General features: G+C 43.6%; 2 protein-coding genes across 4 annotated transcripts in view; one reads left to right on the top strand and one right to left on the bottom strand.

Annotated features, from left to right (window-relative positions):
- The window catches only part of LOC311037051 (H-2 class II histocompatibility antigen, A-S alpha chain-like), a 256,812-nt gene extending 254,482 nt beyond the window's left edge, over nt 1-2,330 (top strand). Inside the window, exon 4 of the transcript XR_014599918.1 lies at nt 2,244-2,330. The gene's annotated coding sequence lies outside the window, so the exon portion shown is untranslated. The remainder of the gene's footprint in view (nt 1-2,243) is intronic.
- LOC311036991 (glutamate receptor 2-like) overlaps nt 1-15,959 on the bottom strand; it is a gene marked incomplete at its 3' end in the record, with an annotated part of 142,340 nt that overhangs the window by 57,691 nt on the left and 68,690 nt on the right. For all 3 annotated transcript variants that reach the window (XM_084046018.1, XM_084046019.1, XM_084046017.1), the window contains exons 3-4: nt 11,693-11,932; nt 10,610-10,731 (exon numbers count right to left, since the gene is read on the bottom strand). In XM_084046018.1, coding sequence (XP_083902144.1) covers nt 10,610-10,731; nt 11,693-11,932 — 362 coding nt within the window. The remainder of the gene's footprint in view (nt 1-10,609; nt 10,732-11,692; nt 11,933-15,959) is intronic.

Genomic DNA, 15,959 nt, shown 5'->3' with positions numbered 1-15,959 from the left:
TCTTTGCTTCTGGGGGGGTCCCTGGCTGGAACAAAATATTTCGACATGGGGGTCTGCGGCCAAATACATATCATTTTGGGGGTCCTTGACATGAAAAAGTTTGAGAACCACTGTTCTAGGGGTTTCCAGGATGTCTGAGCTAAATGATTGATAGTTAGTAATCGAATGGACCCTTACGGGTCTGTAACTATGAGAATGTACACATGGAACTAAATGGACCCTTGAGGGTCTGTGGCTTAACACTTGCATGACGGCAGTCATGCACGTGCACACATAGACATCAAAGGGGGCTTGAGCCCCTGCCCTTTTGTCTGTCGGTAAAAAGTGCCCTTGTGTGAGTACCCCATGAAGCCTTGAATACATGGATATATTTTGTTTTTTGTCGCAATAATTTGATGCCCGGGTGTATTTCCGGTAGGAGACACAAAGATTCTACTTTGTGTCTCCTACCGGATACATTAGCCGGTAGGTAGTGATAACTGCCATTAAGCTACAAGATTGGAAGGGTTATCATACCAAAATATAAACTAGAGACATGTAGGAAGACAAAAATACAAAAACTTTACGGTCACCTTAGGTGGTACCAAAATATGGCCTGGCCCCTGCACTAATTGGCCACTGTCTCCCCTCTGAGCTTGAGACGATCTGACACCTTCTCCCCCACACAGCGGGGGATACCATTGTCTTTTCAATATTGATTAACATTTCAGTCCCACTCAAACCCTCACATGTTGGCCACAGTGACTATGTTTCTTTTGGTTTAGGCAGAAAAATAATTTTGTAGGCTATAACTGAACGTGAATGTGTGAATTGGAATGGTAGCTGAGATCCTAAAATCTTTATGACAAAAACAAAAAGCGGTGAGCTTGAATTAGGCACAACAGGGTTTAGTAAATGTATGCCTGCTGTCTGTGCCAAGACACGTATCAAACGGCTGGTCTCTGAAGTGATTCATACACGTACATCCTGCTATACTGCTGCTCAAAATATCTGATCACCAAGGCAAAAAAAAGTCGCTGCGTGATGTGTTGTATGCTTGTAGATCAGGTCTGTTTGCGCAGCATATGTGAAAGTGAAAGTTACTGCAAAGTGCAGTGTTGCCACATTTTGGGAGAGAAATAAGCAGCCGGGTCTATGAAAACAAGCCCAAAACTGTGTATTGGCCTATAGTCATGTGCCGACTAATAGGCCACATGACCTACACACACACACACACACACACACACACACACACACACACACACACACACACACACACACACACACACACACACACACACACACACACACACACACACACACACACAGAGAGAGAGAGAGAGAGAGAGAGAGAGAGAGAGAGAGAGAGAGAGAGAGAGAGAGAGAGAGAGAGAGAGAGAGAGAAAATAGCTGATCTACAAGCTTACAACGTGTCTTCATAGAAAGATTTCATAGAAAAAAACAAGCCCAAGGTCGCTTTTAATACGCAGACATGGCAACACTGCCTGTGAGAGAGAGATAGAGACGAACAAAGCCAATATCGGACAACCCTACATTTAATCATACATTACGCAGGGAATAAACAACAATTACAATAATATCACATTCTCTATAATTAGTAACATGTTGGCGATACATGTTGGTGATCAAATATGGTTTTGTTGAAAGGCAATCAGAAGTTAGTGCTCATGATTCAAGCCTCGGGTATAGCGTCCGACTTCGTTTTGCGCACACACGCACACAAACACGTGAGGAGCGGTCAAAATAGCCGAAACATATCGTCAGATGGTATAATTTCATATTTAGAAAACATAAGAAAAGAAAAAACAGATGATTTGAATCGAATGTTTAGGAAAAGTCATGGAAGGGGAACATTCTGAGAGCTTCATGAGAAAAGATAATCCACATTGAAATCTCAAAATCGGTCAGATTGGCCGCTTAGACACGTAAGTGTTAATGCAGAGAACACTATACTTGAAATTGTCATGTTACATTTTAATAATTGTCAAATTGAAAAATGTCATGGGAGTACAACAAGTACGACAAAGTGAGTCACCTCACAAATAAACAGTTTATTACTTGTAGAGGAGAGTCTCTAGTAGTACAGTACATTCATAAAACGCAGTGTGTGCAAGGATATAGTGTCTCTAGGGGCGTTGGTAGTACATCCATAAAATGTGCTGTTTGTAGGAATGTGAAGTCTCCAGTGGTGTAAAGTAACTAAGTACATTTACTCAAGTACTGTACTTAAGTACAATTTTGAGGTACTTTTACTTTACTGGAGTATTTCCAATTGTCTATACTTTTACTTCTACTCCATTACATCTCAGAGGCAAATATTGTACTTTTACTCCACAATTATTTGAGAACTTGAGTTACTAGTTACTAGTAGATATAAATGATTACATTATAAAACATACATGAACCACTTTAGCCCTATTTTATACCTAGGCTATTTGGAAATAGCCGATCTACAAGCTCACAACACGTCGTGTTTTTTTCCCCATGTTTGTGGGAATAACAAAAAAAAAAAGATATACACAACACTAATGATAGTGTGTCTACAAAACCATCAAAGCTGCAGCGTCACGTGGAGGAAACCCATCGATAACTTGAAAGATAAAAAATCACACCCTGTGTGAAGGTAGCGGCGCCTTTGATACATTTTGTCATCGATATATGTTTATAATGTGTTTATAGCCATGTGTCACGTGAAGCTTGACCAATCACTTTGTTGACGTACGCACCTGACCAATCACAACGTTGACGTACGCACACGGACAAAGTCAGGTATAGAGCAGGAGGTATAGAGCAGCTAGCGCCGCTAAAAACAGTGGAATACTTTCAAGCTATAGTGTCAAATATGTCAACCAGATCCACATGACGCCTAGCCTCGGTCCCAGCCTCACTCATCTGCGAAAAGAAGAGCCTGGTCACGACCTAAAGCAGCGAGTGTCTAGGAAGTCCTGAGTGGGTAGGATTTCCATCGTACGCGGTTCCCCCGGAAACAATATTTTTTGACCAATCACAACACTTGTTTCATTCACGGAGAATGTAAACAGATTTGTAAAGCATCAACGTCATTTCCTTGGGCGTTACTTCTGTCAAATTCAACCGTTTCCGGTTGTCACTTCCTAGACAACCAACAGCCCAGGTCTTGCCCAGCGTGCATGACGCCTAGACGTGATTAAACCCAGTCTTGTTAACGCTCACCCCTTCATTAACTGCATTTAATCGTTTTTTAGTTTGTGCCCATTTCCCACCTGATGTTATAAGGGAGTTCCGACTGCTCCAGACCATACTGAATAACGGCCAGCTTGCATAACTTCTTCAGACTTATAGGACTTAAGTCGAAGACGTAGAGGTTATCAGCGGGTGTATCCGTTATGTATCCTCCAAAGACGTTAATGCGATCTCCCACCATGCAACAGCACATGTTAGAGGTCGACGACACCATCGGGCCCATCCCCCTGGGCTCAACCTTCCTCCAGGAGAAGGTGTCTGGGTTGAACTTCCACAGATAATCGAAAGTGTAATCCCAGTTGGCGCCACCAAGTAAGTACAGCTCTTCTCCGTTGCAGGCGACAGCTGAAAGACCCTTGCATGCTCCTGGAAGCCGTGTAGAAGGCGTGCTCAGCCAGCAGTCGGTCTCTGTGTCAAACACTCTGACGTTGATGTCGCAGTAGCTGTAGCTCATTCTCATGGCGTTGTAGTGGTAAGCGTCATATCCACATTCGAAGTTGCAGTATTTGGATTCTACAACTTCAAATCTGGATAAGCTCGGTCTGACGGCGCTGTAGCGGTCCACATCGCTACGTTTGAAGTTGATGTCCCAGTTGTCCCTTCGACCCCCGAATACAAACATCTTCGTCCCGATGATGGCGGCAGTGACCCCACAAAGCAGGTGGTGGAGTTCCTCCGGTGTTAATTGAAGCCCAAACCATTGTGGTGGTGTCCAACTTGAATATATCATTAGTGCACTCAGTCAGGGTGTTTCCCCCATGGATAAACATGACCTTCCCCAAGACACAGGCCGAGTGGCCGTATCTCGCCTTTGGAACAGTACCAGAAACCGTGGGGGGCCTGGACCATCTGTGGGTGTCGACATTAAACGTGTGAATATATTTGCTGCACTCCAATCTTGCGGCGCTGCGCACCCCCCCCCCCAGATGTAGATGGTATTATCTATCAGCACGGCTGTGTGGTGGCGGCACTCGTGGGGAACATACCAGGTGTATTCTTCAAGAGGATAAACTCTGTGTGTCACTTTTGGCAACTTCACCCAGCATGGACACACTGTGTTGAAGACGTGCACATCCATCTGACCGTTGTCGGCGTAGTTCCCTCCAAAAGTGTACACCTTCCTCCCCACGGCTAAAGCAGCGTGATTCCCCCCCTTAGGTCCTCCTATTGCGATCAACACCATACTTTCGTATTTTCTCTTTCTGAATGTGTAACTCTTTCTCTCACTCTCTGAATTGGTCGCAGTCTATGTCTCACTCTCTCTCTACCTCTAGTCATCTTCGACATTTGCAGCACTTTATAAAGGCTTGTCTGACGTCACACGTGACGCAAGCTGTTGTCGTGGCCTAGCAACACCGATTTGTGCAGGCGTTGATTTAATTCCGAAAAGTCATCTTTGTTTACACTGACGTTAAAGTAGTAGTCCACCGAAAACATGACTTAGTTTCTATCAATTACACACCCCATGAAGCATTGAATTCATGGAGATTGTTTCGTTTTTGATAGAAACTAAGTCATGTTTTGGGTGAGCTACTCCTTTGCTTTCGTGTGTCAGAACCTCAGACACATTGGGGCTGATCAATTAATTTTGTAACTTTGTAAACAGCTGTGCCTCAACTTGCCCACCAGAGACGTGCAGAGAGATTTGGAGAGGCAGGGGCTGGAATTTCAAAAGGGCACATGCAAGCCCAATTGCACGCGCGCTGCGCGCGCGTGCATTTGGCTTGTCCGTGCCCGAATCGTCGGATTCGGGTACTTTTTTACCCGTTTTTTGTTACTTTATTTCAGTTTTAGGGTTAGGGGTAGGGTTAGGTTAGGGTTATAGATATATGATAAAAAAATAAAAAAATATATATTTTTATTTTATTGGTGGCTTTGGATAAAACATTGGTGCCTATAGCCACCGAAGCCCCCGCCTAACGACGCCACTTATTCTTCTGTATAATGAGTACTTTTACTTAAGTAAAGAAATTGAGTACTTTTCCCACCACTGCTGCTGACACAGAGAGAGAGAGAGAGAGCGAGAGAGAGAGAGAGGGAGAGAGAGATATATATAGGCTCCTGCTTGACAAGTAGTTTCAAATTAACAGCTATATATATTTTTTTTTTGTCCATACATACCTAATCTGTCTCAAACAATTGGTCCGTGTTCTGCGTGCATTCACTGCGTTCAGTTGTGCCCTCAGTTAGGTTTCGATTGTGTATAATAGACTTCGTTTGCCGGGCGGTATCGCGCACCCAAAAAATAGCCGATCTACAAGCTCACAATGCCTGGCGTTGCGACGCGTTGTGAGCTTGTAAATCAACTATAATTCTGCGCGAGCACTGCATGGCACGGGGCTCAATTAAGTAAGCTTTACTGCAGGTGCGAGGCCAACGGGCGCAGGGGTTTCTACAATTTACAGTCAGAGGAGACAAGGGCACTTTTTACCGACAGACAAAAGGGCAGGGGCTCAAGCCCCCTTTGATGTCTATGTGTGCACGTGCATGTTGCCCACTGTGAGCTTCTCACTTGCGGGTCGAAGTTGACACTATTTGTGGGGTGTTAGCTGTGTGATATCTTTTTATGGATTTAGTATCTTACCAACAGCAAGATCCATCCACCGTCCACACAGGCTGTTGAGATTTTGCAAATGACTGAGAAATGAATGGGTATTTTGAGGAAGTGATTTAATTCCTTTTGTTCAACCTACAGTAACTAGCTAATTATTTTTAACAAATTGTTCCATTCCCACAGTACCACCAAGGCTCGTCAAAAATAGTAACGAGTTACTTTTGGAAAATAGTAACTGTAATATGAATTACTCAAAACGTGAAAGTAATTAGTTATATTTCTAGTTCATGGAAAAAGGTAATAATTTTACTTTTTTCCTTCATAGACTTGTTTGACAGCACTGTCAGCAGTCTTGTGTACATTTATGTTGTTGTTTTTGTCAATGTGTATTTTCCACTTAAACAGACACCACTTAGCAAACTTGACCTTTGGCTGTACTCGGTCTGCTTTTTCCCCCATCTACACCTCTTTGCCGGAAATAGCCGAACATGAGCTTGGAGATCTGCTATTTTCGTCGGACGTTGGTTTCCACCAGAATAGGGATGCTAGGATTCAAGTGGTTGATAAAATAAAAGTTCCAATAATGATAATAATTTGACCCCCCCCCCTAATTATTATTATTACCCTTATTATTATTATTACCTATTTGTCATGGAGTAAACATATACATATACAAAATGGGTCACCACACACATAAACTGTTTACTGCAGAGGAGAGTATCTAGTAGTACAGTACATTCATAAAACGCAGTGTGTGCAAGGATCTAGGCTATCTAGGGGCGTTGGTAGTACACCCATAAAATGTGCTGTTTGTAGGAATGTGAGTGTTGATAATGCATTCATAACATGTGTTGTTTTCTTTTTGTTGAAGGGGTCTTCCTTTGGAGATTCAATTTCCCCTGCAACTGATCAAGTTACTTCTAAATATCCACAATATCCAAAACAATATATGGATGCATTTTCTTCCAATTATCACTTGAGGCATTCCAGACAACTCTATTTTACTGTTCCTACATTCTCAAAAGCAACAGCCAAGAAAGCCTTTATGTTCAAAGCTCCTTCTGATAGGAATAACCTACCGGCAAATATGCTGTCTTCTTATTTTGAGAGTGTATGTACATGTCTATAACTAATGAATAACTATAACATTAACATTGTCATTTAACCTAAGCACACTAAATATACTGTATAGTATCATGACATTTTTGGCATTCATGACATTGATCTTTCTGTCTTCATTTAATGATCCATTTTTATTCTTTACGTGTTCTGTTGTTTTATGTGCTTTGTTGTCTTGTCTGTTTGTTCTGTTTGTTATTTGTATCCTGTCGTCTGTCTTGTTGTTTACCTGTTTTGTCATATTTGATATTGTTTAGTTTGGTTGTTGTAATTGCTTTTGTTGTGTTTTATTTTGTGGGGGGGGGGTGTGTATACAGTGTATCCATGTGCCTAGGATACCCTCGAAGACGAGATGCTACATCTCAAGGGGTTATTCCTAATAAAGAATTTCAATAATAACGTCAAGCTGTAGGCCTACTGTCACATCTGTCAACCAGATCCCCATGAAGCCTAGCCGTGATTAAACCCAGTCTTGTTAACGCTCACCCCTGCCAGGTATTATTTCATTCATTAATCCGCTGCTGTCAGCGTTCTTTTTTTTTTACCTCATTCTGACGATCTTTGGAGAGCCGCGGAAGTCACGTTGTGCACACAGGTGTAAACAAAGAGTGTCTGGGGGGTGGGGGAGGGTCTCGTCTATCCACCAGAACAAAAACATGTTTGCCGGGATCAGCCATTTTGTTGCTATCGCCTATGGCTTGTTTTCACAAAAAAAATAAAAATCCGAGCTAGATGTGTTTTTTCTATACAAATCCTAATATAGGAGTGGAAGGAAGTGATGTTTTTGGGATGGCGTCACATCCGTCCATTCCTACTCTCAGAGTCAAGGGATCATTCCCAAGTTGTGTTAGAGCGCTCTCCTGTGGAATTCTCCAAAAAAAATAAAATGTTTTGAATTGACGAGATCTCCGCCAATCAGTGTTGCCAGATTCTGTGAGAGAAACAAGCAACCAGGTCTTGGAAAACCAGCCCAAAAGAAGCGACTATGGGCCACATGCAGCACTTTAACATATACAGCTATTTGAAAATAGCATATCTGCAAGCTCACAACGCATCGCGACGCGTTGTGAGCTTGTAGATCGGCTATTTTCAAATGAAATCTTGCGGGGAAATTATAATAAGCAGATCTGGCAACCCTGCCACCAATGGTGGTCAACGGTTAACTCGACATGACGGAGATCGTCTATGGCAGGGAATGTGTTAACTGCATTCATAGTTCTTTTGTTTGTTTCTTGCGGCCTCGACATTTTTTGGCTCCCATTTCCCACCTGATGTTGTGTGGGAGTTCCGACAGCTCCAGCCCATACTTAATGACGGCCAGCTTGCATAACGTCTTCAGACCAGCTTGCATGATGTCTAAGACGTAGAGGTTATCAGCGGGTGCCGATACCGCGTAACCTCCCCTGGATTCCCTGGTGTATCCTCCAAAGACAATAATACGACCTCCCACCATGCAACAGCACATGTTAGAGGTCGATGACACCATCAGGCCCATCCCCTTGGACTCGACCTTCCTCCAGGAGAAGGTGTCCGGGTTGAAGTTCCAAAGATAACTGATGGTGTACTTCCAGTTGGCGCCACCGAGTATGTACAGCTCTTCTCCGTTGCAGGCGACAGCTGAAAGACCTGTGCATGCCGCTGGAAGCCGTGCAGAGGGCGTGCTCAGCCAGCAGTCCGTCCCCGTGTCAAACACTCTGACCTTGATGTTGCGGTATCCATAGCTACTTCTCATGGCGTTGTAGTGGTCCGCATCGCCCCATTTGAAGAGGTTGTCCCAGTGGTCCCTTCGACCCCCGAATACAAACATATTTGTCCCGATGATTGCGGCAGAGTGACCCCACAAAGCAGGCGCTGAAGTTCCTCTGGTGTTAATTAAAGCCCAGACCATTGTGGTGGTGTCCAACGTGTAGACGTCATTGTTGATGTCGTAGTATGTATTCGGCTGCTGGAGGCATCCTCCATAGACATACATGACCTTCCCCAAGACACAGGCTGAGTGGCCGTACCTTTCCGTTGGAACAGTACCAGAAACCTCGGGGGACCTGCACCATTTGTGGGTGTCGACATTAAATGGGTTAATGCATTTGCTCCACGCCAATCCTCTGGCGCTGCGCCCCCCCCAGATGTAGATGGTATCTTCTATCAGCACGGCTGTGTGGTGGCGCCGCATGTAGGGAACATACCAGGTGCGTTCTACAACAGGCTGTAATGTGTCCTGTGTCACTTTTGGCAACTTCACCCAGCGCAGACACACTGTGTTGAAGACGTGCACATCCATTTGACCGTTTTCGGCGAAGCTCCCTCCAAAGGTGTACACCTTCTTCCCCACGGCTACAGCAGCGTGATTCCCCCCCTTAGGTCCTCCCTTCGCGATCAACATCACATTCAACATTCGTACTTTCCTTCTTTGAATATCTTACTCTTCCTCTCGTTTTCCGAATTGATCTATGTCTTTGTCGCACTCTCCCTCTCTCGACCTCTAGTCATCTTTGACACCTGCAGCACTTTATAAAGGCTTGTCTGACGTCACACGTGACGCAAGCTGTTGCCGTGCATGCCTTAGCAACACCGATTTGTTCGAGTGTTCTTTGATGCACACAATTGTTTTCCCCTTCACAATGGCTGATACATTTCTTGAAGCCGTCACGCAGTTCCTTAAAATCTTAACCATATGAACCCTATTGTTCCTATTCTGGGGCAAACGCTTCAGTTAAAATACCAGATCTACATGCTCACACACATTGTGAGCCTGTAGATCACAACAAAAATAGAAGAAACAGACAATGCCAATGTCATAACAAAGCACCTCCGTCCTAATCTTCCCGTTCAACATTCCCCTTTGACAGGCTCCTCCCCCAGCCTGTAGAAGTCACTAGCACAGTGACGAGTATCACCCTCCCCACCTGGGAGGGTCCATTTGGTTAGAACGTAGGTATGAGTGAGACTAATATGGCGTGTTGAGGGCTTTGTCAGAGTACCCGACAGTGTTGATTTTGTCGACTAAAACTACGATGAAAAATGTTCGTCGACTAAAACTACGACGAAAAATGTTCGTCGACTGACAAAAACGAAATAAAAACGAAATAAAAACTAAGCTACGATGTCTAAAACTACATTTACTGACAATTTTGTCAACACATAAAAACTAGACTAAAATATTAGTGAAGGACTTGCTTGTGGTGGACATTTTGGTCAAAATTCCATTTTTGACACAGACATAAAAAATGAGCGGACAATAATATTACCAGAAACACATAAAGAGCTAGCCCTGAATGACCGTAACAGGTCTGTAACTCTGAGAGTGTACAAATGGAACCAAATGGACCCGTAAGGGTTAAGGGGGTCCTTGCAAAAAAAAACATTTGAGAACCACTAGTACTTTTCGTTGTTGTTTTAGAACCACTGTCTTAGTTGACTCCTAATGTGCCATAAAGACGTAGTATATCAGTGTCACACATATTCTGAAGAAAACCTGGAGACTGACATTCAGTAATTGGGTCTTATGATCAAAATGTGAACATTACAATGGTGTGTAAAAAAATAAAATCTAAAATGTGCCACGGACGAGACCAAGTCTTTGCCACGGACACATTTGTCTGTGCACGGGCATATTGATGACCCCTGGCGCCGTCCGAAGAAGACTTGAGCCACAAGAGGCTTTGTTGCAACTGTGTGTGCGTGTGTGCGCGCGCGCACGTGTGTGTGTGTGTGTACCTGGAACAGAGAGCGATAGGCCTCATCCTTCCTCTCGTCTTTCAGGTTTCCCACGTTAATGGCAGTGACCACCCATTTCTTCTCTGCCGCTGTGTCTAGGATGACCTGCAGCGTGGACAGACCTACACACACACACACACACACACACACACACACGGAGCACACACGCAGAGCACACACACACGCGCAAAGCTCTGTTATAAACAATAATGCAAGGACACTGTATATCAGGGGTACTCAACTACACATCTTGAGGGTCCACAAATCATTTTTTGAATAAGACAAAGGTCTGTTTATTTAAGTCGGTCAATCGAGCTTACGTTATCAAATCGGATCCCCTCCCAACCAACCAACTTAATAAAACTGGGGTGCAGAGCAGTGGCGCAAATCTTTTTTTTATTTTTCTCTAATCTAGCTAATTTGACACTGTGTTATGTTAATTCTTCATTATTAATAACTTACGATGCATAAGTGGGTTCAGGTTCTATTAAATAAGTATTTTTTTTTCCTTTAGCCCTATTTCATACCTAGGCTATTTGAAAATAGCCGATCTACAAGCTCACATTTTGATAACAATACTTTTGTACTTTTACCCAAGTACATTTTTAATTCTGGACTTTTACTTGTAACAGAGTACTTTTACATTACAGTATTGATACTTTAACTTAAGTAAAACATTCAGGTACTTTTTTCCACCAACTGTTAACACATTGACTGCCAGAGTTTATTCATAATTTACCCCATTGACTGCCAGCGATTTGCGTGTTTTTGCGTGTTGTTGTTATTTTGTTATTTAAATGCGTTTAAGTTTCTCAGGCCATGGTTTTGAACACATACAAGGATCGACCACCAGAGAGCAGCAAAATGACACCCTCGATGACTCGCTGAAATTGCTTCCGGGTGAAGCGGAAGTGACTCGGAAGCGAAAATGATCTCGGAATGTAAATAAGACAGCGTGATCGTCTATTAACTAAATTAAACATTAGGACGCAGATCTGCGTCCTAGATTACTCTGGCAGCCCACGGTTGGATCTATTAGGACGCAGATCTGCGTCCCGGGCAGCGGATGTGTTAATACGTTACCTCGGTCGCTGTCGTACAGATAGGCAAACTTCTCCCACTTGTAGTACTCCACCAGGGACACCAGGGGGCCCTTGATGTCGGGCCTCATCTGCAACACGAACTGGTTCATGCCCTCGGCGGGGAAGGAGGGCGTGATGAAGGACACGTGCAGCGTCTCGCAGAACGACGTGATGGTGTTCACCGACTTCTTGTCGTAGAAGCCGAAGATGGCGTACACGCCGCGAGAGAACTGAGAACAAACTGAGAGGAGAGAGGAGAGAGGGAGAGGGGAGGGGAGGGGGGGAGAGGAGAGGAAAGAAAAACAACATTGGTTGCAGCAAGGTTTCAAGGTTCAAATCTGGCCCAAAGCTAAACAAAGACAAACCAACTGTACACTAGACTCAAAGGGTCCAATTTGACACTTTCTGAGTTAACTTGACATGTATATTTTACTGTGTAAAGGGTTGCTTTCTCTCTCTCTCTATCTGTGTGTGTGTGTGTGTGTGTGTGTGTGTGTGTGTGTGTGTGTGTGTGTGTGTGTGTGTGTGTGTGTGCGTGCGTGCGTGCGTGCGTGCGTGCGTGCGTGCGTGCGTGCGTGCGTGCGTGCGTGCGTGCGTGCGTGCGTGCGTGCGTGCGTGCGTGCGTGCGGAAATTGAGTAACTGTTGCTGGTTTCAGTGACCATCCCCATAACTGGGAGGTCTTGGTTGTTATAGTGACCATCCCATAACTGGGAGGTCTCCGGTTGTTACAGATACAGTACCATCCCCATAACTGGGGAGGTCTCTGGTTGGCTGTTACAGATACCATCCCCATAACTGGGGAGGTCTCTGGTTGGATACCAATGCATGAGCCAACACGTGTCCTTGAACAAACCATGAGAGCAGGTGCAAAGTGCCCTTGAGCAAGGAACTGTCCTGTGTGATGAACCCCCACCTGCTCATCACGGAGCGTCTCTGTGGAGCACCCAGATGACTGCAAAAGTCACATCAAAGTCACACACTCACAACACTTAAGAAAGGAGCTGTTTGTGTGTGTGCGTGCGTGCGTGCGTGCGTGCGTGCGTGCGTGCGTGCGTGCGTGCGTGTGTGTGTGTGTGTGCGCATAAGTGCGTGCGTGTGTGTGCGTGCGTGTGCGTGCGTGTGCGTGCGTATGCGTGTGTGTGTGTGTGTGTGTGCCAGGACATAAGTGTGTATATTTAGTTGTCCTACTTTGCTGGCCTGATTCTTTGTTCTCTGAAGGAATAAAGGGAATGAAACGTCCTGCCTCATAATGTCTCCCTCTGTCTCTCTCTCTCTCTCCCTCAGACGCGGGCACACACACACGCACGCACGCACGCACGCACGCACGCACGCACGCACGCACGCACGCACGCACACACACACACACACACACACACACACAGACACACACACAGACACGACGCGACGCGACAACAACTAGGCGTGTTAAATGCTGTTCGAATATTCCTTTTAAAAATAGCGTAGGTTCGATACATTCCAGTTTTATATATTGTTTCTACAATATTGCATGCAGTAAAACCTTTTCTCAAAAACCTGCAGAAGTCCCTTTCTTTCTCTTTCTCTCTCTCTTTCTTTCTCTCTATGCGCCCCACTCACGGTTGTTGCTCTCATGCATGATCAAATGAATGATACATACTTCTATATACTTACTTCTAATAATACTGATATATTATTGATTTCAGCTGTTTCAGTTCCAAACATGCAAACATGACCCGCTTTAATTACTTCAGTCTATATTAGTAGATTAATGACTAGTATTACAATTATATTGTCTGTTTTATGTCCAACGTTTGTATTTGTATTTAAGTTCAAATGCATTTGAAATTAAATAAAAATGTTACTTTTCAGGAGTCCAATTCAAAAACAGCAAAAAGAAATTCAGGATTCCAATTCAAAAATAGCAAAAATAGCAGATCTACAAGCTCAAAACGCGACGCGTTTTGAGCTTGTAGATCGGCTATTTTTGCTACTTTTGTGTGAATTAGAATGGCAAATGGTACGGCATTAATTTACGAAAAAAATTAAAATACGGAGATAAGATGAATGCGATGTGGCCCTCTGGAGTGAGTGTGGAAATATAGTGGCCCTCTCCATCATCAAAGTTGCATCACCCCTGTAATAGAGCCGGCCTACTTGCTCAGGGGATGAATTGAATCATGACCATCAGGTCCAAAGCCGTGTCAGATCCTGTGTCTAGGTGAGACGTGACCTTTGACACCATCTAAATGTCTCAATAGAAAAGCAGCGAGACAAAATACAACCACCCCAATAGTATAAGTTATATCGTATTAACCAGTGGTGTAAAGTAACCAAGTACATTTTACTCGAGTACTGTATTTTGAGGTACTTTTACTTTACTGGAGTATTTCTAATTGTCAGCACTTTTACTCCACTACATCTCAGAGGCAAATATTGTACTTTTACTCCACTACAATGATTTGAAAACTCTAGTAACTAGTTATTTTGCAGATATAAATGATTACATTATAAAACATACATAAACCACTTTAGCCTTATTTTAAACCTAGACTATTTGAAAATAGCAGATCTACAAGCAATGCGTTGTGAGCTTGTAGATCTGCTATTTTCAAACATTTTAGTACTTTTACTTTTGGTACTTTAAGTACATTTTTTTTTTTTTTTTTTTTTTTTGAACACTTTGTTTTTATTTTTCATTTTTATACATAAGATACAGGTAAATAGTCGTATATATGACAACTTGTTCCCCCAATCCCCAACCCTCCCCCCAAGGTCATAGGACAAAAAAAAAAAAAATGACAGGACATTGCAAAAAATGAGAAGAAAAAAAAATAATAATAATAATAATAATAATAATAATCTTTAAGTACATTTTTGATATCAATACTTTTTTACTTTTACTCAAGTCAATTTTGAATTAATTTTACTTCTACATTGCCGTATTGATACTTGTACTTAAGTAAAACATTTGAGTACTTTTTCCACCACTGTGTATACATAAAAAAAATCACACCCTGTGTGAAGGAAGCGGTGCCTTTGGGGCGGGGCTTAAGTAATTACAGTTCGTCCCTATTGGTGGTTTTAGTCCATGTACAAAATGTGTACTCCGTAGCATGCTGCGAACTTCAGTTATGGCTGTTTAAAGGCCACGCCAATGGGAAGACAGAGGGGGCGGGGCTTCAGCAATTAATGCTCGTCCCTATTGGTGGTCTAAGTCCACATACCAAATTTGGACTTGGTGGCATGCTGCAAACTGGAGTTATAGCTGTTTAAAGCCCCGTGCTCATACGGACGGACGGACTTAACAAACGGACGGACACACAGACACTCTGGGGTCCCTGGACCCCTCTTTGATAACCAGTGGTACGTGTGGCCAATGAGAGGAGAGATGGAATAGCCGATCTCCAAGTCCGTTTGTGTGTGTGTGTGTGTGTGTGTGTGTGTGTGTGTGTGTGTGTGTGTGTGTGTGTGTGTGTGTGTGTGTGTGTGTGTGTGTGTGTGTGTGTGTGTGTGTGTGTGTGCGTGTGCGTGTGTTTGTATGTGTTGCTTCTTTGCCGTGCTCATATGGACGGACGGACATAACATACGGACGGACGGACGGACACACAGACACGGTCAAATGTAGAGCGGTTGGCACCGCTAAAAAGTGACGTAGTGCTTGCATTAAGTACAGTACATGAGTAAATGTATCTGGTTACTCTCCGCCACTGCTAACTGCAGCAGTGAATCAGCATCATGTTTCTTTGCAGGCTGCCAGCAAGCAGCAACAATCAGTCCCAGGAGGCCCTGTGGTTTGCACCGCTTTACCGCTTTACAACAGCTACCAGGACATGTTTACCACACACACACACACGTGCGCACACCCACAACCACACCCACACACACACACACACACACACACACACACACACACACACACACACACACACACACACACACACACACACACACACACACACAGCTCTGTCACTCCATTCACGTACAGCGTCAACGCTATATATATCTCACCAGTGGTGGAAAAAGTATGAACATGTTTTACTATACCATGTTAAAAATACCAATACTGCAATGAAGAAATACTTTGTTACAAGTAAAAGTACGGAATTCAACATTTACTTGATAGAAGTACAAAAGTATTGGTATGAAAATGTACTTAACACGAGAACAATGGATGGCTTCCATTATATTATAGCACGCTAACTTTCCAGGAATAGAAAGCCTGCAGTTTCTATTAGCTTGGATTCCCCATCGATGATGTCACTGGTAGGCGGGTTTCTGAACTGTCCAC

The sequence above is a fragment of the Gymnoscopelus microlampas genome, assembly GCF_963454915.1.
Source record: "Gymnoscopelus microlampas genome assembly, chromosome: 2".
NCBI lineage: Eukaryota > Metazoa > Chordata > Actinopteri > Myctophiformes > Myctophidae > Gymnoscopelus > Gymnoscopelus microlampas.
Note: the sequence above shows the minus strand (reverse complement) of the source record. Positions and strands in the feature narration are given on the sequence as shown.